General features: G+C 34.1%; 1 protein-coding gene across 1 annotated transcript; it reads left to right on the top strand.

Moving 5' to 3' along the window:
- Positions 1-7796: 7796 nt before the first annotated feature.
- Positions 7797-8450, top strand: LOC141588630 (late embryogenesis abundant protein At1g64065-like). Its single transcript, XM_074410062.1, has one exon. The coding sequence runs from the start codon at positions 7797-7799 to the stop codon at positions 8448-8450; it is 654 nt and encodes a 217-aa protein (XP_074266163.1).

Here is an 8450-nt window from a genome sequence, read left to right as displayed (position 1 = left end):
ATTTTTCTTTGCGCCACCGTGCTTTTATTGCAGCCATCACTTCGGGTGTTGAATCACCCAATTTTCGCGCTGCTCTCGCTAGTCCGGATTGGTGTAAAGCAGAGACGAAGCACAGGCCTGGCCAGGCGGGCCATGGCCCGGACGGATTTTTGGAAAACTTTCTATACATAAAAAAAATTACTTGAAAAAAATAAAAAAAAATTCTCCTTCTTCAGATTATTTTCCATATTCATGGTTGCATAACAAATGGAAACAAAGTTAATTTTGTTCAAAAATTAATTGCAGGATAATTACCATAGTTAAAAATTAAAAACTTTCTATATTATGTACTAAAAAAATTATAAATTGTTATTATACTAAATTTATTACCAGATAACAAAGTAAATAAAACAAAGAGCCATTATAAAAGAAAACTTGTGGTCTCCAATCCAGTTCCGATTTGCGTTGATAGGAAGGCGATACTTCGGAATTCGGAGACCAATTACAAGTAATTTCTTATCTAATTTATTTTTTCCTTTCAATTAGCAAAATTATTGTATAAATTTTGAATTACATTGAAAACAATCATAGATTTGTTTTTAGGTTATACCAAAAATTAGTACTTTTGCAAATTCATTGTTTAAGACCGATTGATGAAAAATTAATTAATCATAGATTCACAGTGGATTACTAACTAGTACATCACTTCGCTGCATATTAGATTATTGTTAGAAATGGGAGTAAGAATTTGGATTTAGATTTTAGAAGTATGGTGGTGGGGTAGATGTTTAGGGGTAATGTGTTTTCTCGGATTTAGGCGGGCTTAATTTTTTTGACTCTCAATTACTTTTGATTTCTTATTTCATTATATATTTTTTTTAAAGATGGAACTATCCGTCTTAAGATTAAGACGGATCAAATATACACCAATTGCATACATATTGACAAACATATTGTATTTTTATTACTCCTTATTATGCATTATTACTCTTTTGTTTCATCACCCACTTTAAGACGGATAATGTCATCTTAAATAAGAATTTTTATTTTTTTTAATAGTTATAATGGGTAAAACTCCTACGTAATTGAGTTTTTCAAAAGGAAACATGGTAAAACTTCGACAAATGACCAAACGAACCATCAACAAATACACCTACAGGATAGTGTATTTTATTATATAAAGCTTTTATAGCCTTCATATAAATGCGATTTTATAGCGGACGTAACAAAATTTTCGGCCCCGGGTGAAATTTGATCCGAGCTTCGTCCCTGGTGTAAAGCCATGCAAGCTGAAATCGCTGCTTTGGAAAATAATGATACTTGGGAAATTTCTGATCTTCCGTCTGACAAAAAGGCTCTTGGTTGCCGTTGAGTTTATAAAATAAAATATAACTCTGACGGTAGCATTGAACGTTACAAGGCTCGGCTGGTAATTTTCGGTAATCATCAGGTAGAAGGTATAGATTATGGTGAAACCTTCGCTCCTGTCGTTAAAATGGTTACGGTCCGCTCTCTTTTAGCAGTTGCAGCTATTAAAAAATGGGAACTCCATCAGATGGACGTCCACAACGCTTTCTTGCACGGTGATCTTAACGAAGAGGTATACATGAAGCTGCCCCCGGGCTTTGGTCAAGGCCGTGAAGGCAAAGTGTGTCGTCTTAAGAAGTCCCTTTATGGACTTAAACAGGCCCCTCGCTGTTGGTTCGCAAAATTAACCGTCGTCTTGCGCAAGTATGGTTTCATTTAGTCTTATTCCGATTACTCTCTTTTCAGCTACTCTTGTGATGACGTATGTGTTCATGTCTTGGTCTACGTTGATGACCTCGTTATTACGGGTAATAACTCCCTTGCTATTTCAAAGTTTAAATCTTATCTTGGGAAGTGCTTTCACATGAAGGATTTGGGTGTGTTAAAGTACTTTCTGGGTATTGAAGTCGCGCGCAGTTCGGAGGGTATTTTCTTAAGTCAACAGAAATACGCTCTTGATATTATTTCTGAAGCTGGCTTGTTAGGGGCTAAACCGGCTCTTACTCCTCTCGAGCAAAATCATGCTCTAGGCGCTGCAAAGGGGGATTTTGTTGCTGATGTCGAGTCATATAGGAGACTTGTTGGGCGATTGCTTTATCTCGCTGTCACACGACCTGACATTTCCTACTCCGTTCAAGTTTTGTCACGGTTTTTGAGTCAGCCTCGCAAAGAGCATTTGGATGCTGCTCTTCGGGTGGTCCGTTATCTAAAAGGTTGTCCGGGTCAAGGAATTTTATTGAGAGCCGATAGCAAGCTTGAAGTGACGGGGTGGTGTGACTCGGATTACGGGGGGTGCTTGACCACTAGGCGTTCCGTGTCCGGCTGGATCATTTTTCTTGGTGACTCTCCCATTTCGTGGAAAACAAAACAGCAGCACACTGTTTCACTTTCCTCCGCCGAAGCCGAGTACCGTGCCATGGCTACTATTTTGTGCGAATTAAAGTGGCTACGTAGCTTGCTTACTAGTCTCGGGATTGGTTTCTCTCATCCCATTAAAGTCAACTCCGACAGTGACTCCGCGATACAGTTAGCTCAGAATCCGGTCTACCATGAACGGACAAAGCACATCGAAATCGATTGCCATTTCATTCGTGACGCTATCATTGACAAGACTATTACTCCTATTCATGTTTCGACCCACAACCAATTGGCTGATATTTTTACTAAGGCTTTAGCTTCTTCTCAGTTTTTGTTTCTCCTTCGCAAACTGGGCATTCTTGATTTACATGCTCCAGTTTGAGGGGGGGTATTAGGGCCGGTGATTATAGCTTTGTATACCCGGCCCATATTATGTATAAATACGTTGATTGATTAATGAGAAGGCAACACATGAATTACACAGAATACAATATCAACACTAATCCTTATTATTTATGACTTAATTAACGATATATATCACGGCAGCACGGTTTATGATGTTGGCATACATTCAATTGCTTCAGGTATAGTATTATAATGCCTTTGTCCCTATTATTTTGGATTGCGATGTTTGACCTATTACAAACAACAATAATTACCGTAATTCGCTTTGTATAACAACATTAAAGGAAATCGACATCTTTATCTGACACTTATTTTAGAATTAGAACACATTACACCAAAATAGTTTAGTAAAATGAAATCGTCGGGTTAACTCAGGTATATAGATTTATGTATTTCTATAGTTTATTTGGAGGGATTTTATAATGTAGTATATATTTTTGGACCTTAAGTTCCATATAAGTGAGCAATTTTGAGAACGGATATATCGTAATAATTTTGGACCTGAAGTTCCAAGAGATCTATTTTATAAAGATGATGAGAAGATATGTCCGTATTATAAATTTGGACTGAAATTCAAAGTTTTGAAGGGGTGTGTAATTTTAACACCGTCTCATAACTATAATACATTCATATGAAAGTGTAGGTGGAAAGGAATCCATATGTAAATATAAGTGGCCAGAAGTCCACCGAGGTGATTTTATGAACCGCAATTGAGTTTAAAGCGGTCTTTATTAAGGGCATATTTATTTGTCAATTGATTCTTGTTCACCTGAAGTTGAAAAATATAATAAATCTGAATTTTAATCCATTCTTGAAAGTGAATGTGACATCTCATAAAGACTCTGCCGGTAACAGAGATCGAAAACATGGCATTATGATAAGTCTAATGTTGTGGCCTGGATTGAGCCTAATAATGCGGCATTTGATGAGCCCAGTAAAGAAGCCTTAATTGAGCTTAATGGTGTGGCTTTATTGAGCCAAAATTTGTTCATTGAAAGGAATGACAATATCTCATGAAAGTGAATAGGCTCATGAAAATATTATCTTATAATTTATCTCTTATATACATGTTTAAAATCCTTAATGAGGTACTAGTACGTCCTTATGTAGCTGCATACATAATCTTTATGTCTTTTGTCAAATATTTTGTTTCTATGAGGAGTCTCTATATACGTTTCTAGTTACTCATGTTTGGCGACAACTAATTTCGAAGGTGTCAATTTTCAAGCTATGAGGATTTTTAATCACTGACCAATTTTAATCATAATTTTTGCCACTTAGATGAATTAATTAAGCAAGCAGCATATAAAACCTCAAAGTTCTAGTTTTTTTATTTATTGGCATGGCTGTGTGCTTTCTTAGTTTGGTTTTGCATCAATATTTTTCCGTATAAGTTTTGCCTAACAGCAACGTTCATATACTTTTTTGAATGGTTAAAATTGTAATATAATTTTACTAAAAAGATGTACGAAAAAACAATTGTCATCATTCTGATTATATACTATAAAAATAATGGTATGCGTTTAGTAAAAAGTGACCGTATGTAAATTGTACACAATTTCTTTATACAAGGCCACCTACATCTTTAATATACAATTTAAGTAGAATGTAAAACAATTAGGATCCCCTCCATTTTCTTTCTCTCCATTTCCTCTCACAAACCCATTTAATAATATTATCCTCTCTATACTCTATTAACCTTATATTTTTATGCATAAATCGTGAACCGTTCGATGTTGAAAGAACACAATCTCGTCCGTCGAAAGGAAATGGCCTCTCCATTTCTTTTGAGGAAATGGAGAGGATTTTGATTATCATTTGGCCTTCTGATTATTTTGGTGAGTATATATTTTCTTATCAATATTTTGTCTTGAAGTCCAAAATTTTTATCAATTACCTATTTTGGACTAGAAGTTCCATCAATAAAAGTTGTATACCAGAAGTATACAAGATTATAGTCATGTTCCCTGAAGGAACATTGATGAGTCTTGCCTACATATACGAGACACTTGTTGTGTCCTATGCCACATCATTTATATGGCCGGATAGTTTTTGAAAGATTGCCCTGAATTGTGGGCAACTAAGAAAGTTGACATGAAATTATTTAAATGTGACAATAAAGGTCATCCGGGTTCTTATCATACCCGTTTTGATAAACCTGAAGTTTATCTTAAAGGAAAATATAAGTGCTGAAACTCTCTCGTGTAAATTTATTAAAGGCAAAACATTATACGAAGACTGAGTATATTTGATATTGGAGATCACAGTTTGATTGTTACATGAATGGTTAGTCTCAGAATTGGGCATTGTGATTCAGCACATTTAAAATCCAACTACATTATATGTTACTCCCCGAAATATTTTGTTATTATTGTACAAAAATGCCCCTATAAATTCTCATCGGTGATATGAGCAATTAAGGTCTAAGGTGGATATAATTTTTACCACCTTAGGGGGAGAATGATAAGGAAAAGCTGGTAAAAACAAACGACTATGTTATTCCCCAACTGAACCTGAAGTTCGGCAGTTTGTTTTCAATATGAAATACATCAAATAGAGGTTCATGGAATTGGAAATAATGGTATTCATTTGATTATGAAGATGTATTATAATGCCAGTTTAATCACCTTATTAAATTGTAATTTGTTACATTAAAATCTGTGATTTAATTATAGACAGTTTAGCCCTATATATGGTATAGCGAGCTATACGTTAATCATAGAAAATATATGCAATAAAATTGAGATTCTTGCCAAATTGAACAATAAAGCACACGAGAAATATAGTGTGAGAGTCATATCGGTTCACATATTTCAAGTAATAAGAAAATGGCAAGTTTGGGCAGTTGCTACTCCTACGGAGTAAAGAAATTTGGATGTCCTGAAAGTGACATAAATATCTGAATGATAATAGATGGCCTATATAGAAAAGGAGTGGTACCGAATATATTCAGATATCATTGATCAGTACTGACAATATCACGAGATATTGAAATTATATCGATATGTTTAAGGAACCGATATGCATTTGCGCGCGGAGTTTAATGGACTAGATAATGGGGATCTTATAAATAAGTCCAATTTTATTGTCGACACATAATCAATGATTATGAATGAGCTCATGGACCTGAAGTCCATTTATTGACCCGAAGTCAATTTAAGTTATGAATATCGAAAAAGGAAACTGTACAGTTTGCATTATCGAGTCATCATCATGTGCATTTAGAGACCCTAATTAGTTTTATTTTATATCAGTTATTGCATTGTTATATAACTGTTGTTTAGGATTAGTTTTATATCATATCTATGAACATGTTTTATAATATTGTTTTTAAATGGATAAATGTTTAAAAAGGAGAAATGTTATCTTACGAGATACTCCAACGAGGATAACTCCCTATAGGAGCCTCTTGAGTTTTGGGAACTCATGATTATATATGAACCTCTACGACACGATTGAAATGTTATCGTGATTATTTTCAAAATGGAATATTTAAATTCATGTAGAGTATACTTGAAGGAAATTATTATTGTCTCAACCTGAAGTTTGAGCATATGAGAATAATGATTTAAATGAGCTTCATGCTAAACATGTGAAATTAGTTTATGGTCCAGAAGTACCATAACGATTGGAAAATAATGTAGTCAAAGTCTACAATGAGAATGTCAATTCATACATATGTGGTTTAGCAAAGAAAATCGCTCAAAAGTATTGGATGATTTATTCAATAATTATCAGATTGATTTTCCTTAAGATAAGGAATGATGGCTACACTCTTTTTCCCTTCGACTAGGTTTTTTTTTTGTCCCAATGGGTTTTTCCTAGCAAGGTTTTTAACGAGGTAGCACGCATTGATACGCTATGATTATTAAGATGCGTTATTCTTAACATATAAAGTTATGTCATCTATCAAGAAATTCTCGATCACTATTGTGGAAGTATTATTTGAAATAAAGATCCAAGAGTCATCACAAATGACTACACCCAGATTGTGAGTTCTAATGAAATATAAAGATAGAAATTATCAAGGATTTGAAGATATCAAGTTTATCAACTACAATGGGTTTTATTCAACTATCGAGAAGTTACGTTAAAGCATGGTTCATTTCAAGGTACATCAAGTTATGTAATCATCAGGGGGAGTTGACACGCGTTGTACTCTTTTTCCTTATCCATGGTTTTGTCTCATTGGGTTTTTCATGGAAAGGTTTTAACGAGACAACTATTATTATGCGTGTTTGAAGATTATTGTACTTTTTTCCTTTCTAGCGTTTTTCCCATAGGGTTTTCTAGTAAGGTTTTTAACGAGGCATCTTCTTCATTAATGGACATCCAAGGGAGAATGTTATGAAATATTATTATATGGATGTCCATATCTTAGAATATTCTAGAGTATATTATCTTATGGAAACTTTACCCTCATTGTATGTGTATATATACCCCTCATAATGGAATAAGAATACAGTTTTGGTCTCTACTTTTGCTCTAACTCATCTCTACAATTCTCTCTAATTGTCTCTCCGCTTTATTTCACAACAGAAAATCATTTCTTTTTTAGTCATACCTAAATTGTGACTAATGGTTATGTGCGTAATTTTCCATTAAATTCACTCAAAATTGTTTAATTATAAAGAAAAGGAATACGATACGACTAGACTTGTTGTATTCAAGTGCGATCAAAAGTGGTTATAAAACCAATTTCATGCAAGAGGACTCACTTTTCTTTTCCTTTTTATTTTTAGTCTTGCATAAATGAGTCGAAGCAACTTAAGGGAGAAGAAACGGAAAAACGCGCAAAAAAGATCTCCTTTTGAGTTGTCCACTTTGCAACTTTAACTAACATAACATGGCCCATATACATCTACCCTTCTTTATTTCCCTTCTTCGCCTCTTTCCATATAAATACTTCTGTTACAATTTCTTAAACCCTCATTACTCATTAACTCTTCCATAATCAAAACTTCCTTCTTATAAAAAATACGAAATATCAAACCGCTTTATACAAGAATTATTATTATATATAAATAATGGCGAAAAACTACTCTAGATCTTATAACCAAGATTCATCATCAGCCATGATGATTCCCATATACAATCCACAAAAACAACAAAAAAGCAGTAAATGTTTTGTTTACTGTTTTACAACTTTTGTGTTATTATTTGCAATTCTATTGGTTTTTTCATGGGTTGTAATCCTAGTTAAAAACCCTACTCTTAAAATCGATTCTATCGCGATCAAGTCTCTTAAGTATGACAATTTTCCTACTTTAGACCTTACTGCCATCATGAAAATCTCGATGAAAAATCGCAATTTTGGGCACTTGGATTTTGATTATAAGACGAATGATATTATGAGTATGATATATGGGAATGACAGTGTACTTGGTACGTCCGAATTGATGTTTCGAGACAGACGGGTCGAGTCGAGGGGAACAAAAGAGGTTCAATTGGAGATGACATTGAGTTCTATGAAGAGTAATTTTACCGGGTTGCGAGACGACGATGTTATGAAACTTAATAATGATTTGAGTTCAGGAAGATTGGAATTAGTAGGTTATGCTAATTTCAAGGGTGACGTTCATTTGTTTAAGAATAAGATTATTCGATCTGCTATTGTTCGTATGAATTGTACTATTGGTATTGATTTGATTAAGCAGTCCGTTGATAGATTGATTTGTTGA

This window comes from Silene latifolia, chromosome 6 (assembly GCF_048544455.1).
Source record: "Silene latifolia isolate original U9 population chromosome 6, ASM4854445v1, whole genome shotgun sequence".
Lineage (NCBI taxonomy): Eukaryota > Viridiplantae > Streptophyta > Magnoliopsida > Caryophyllales > Caryophyllaceae > Silene > Silene latifolia.
Note: the sequence above shows the minus strand (reverse complement) of the source record. Positions and strands in the feature narration are given on the sequence as shown.

Coding starts and splice junctions, on each gene's coding strand:
- LOC141588630 (XM_074410062.1), top strand. CDS start 7,797: ATGGCGAAAAACTACTCTAGATCTTATAACCAAGATTCATCATCAGCC.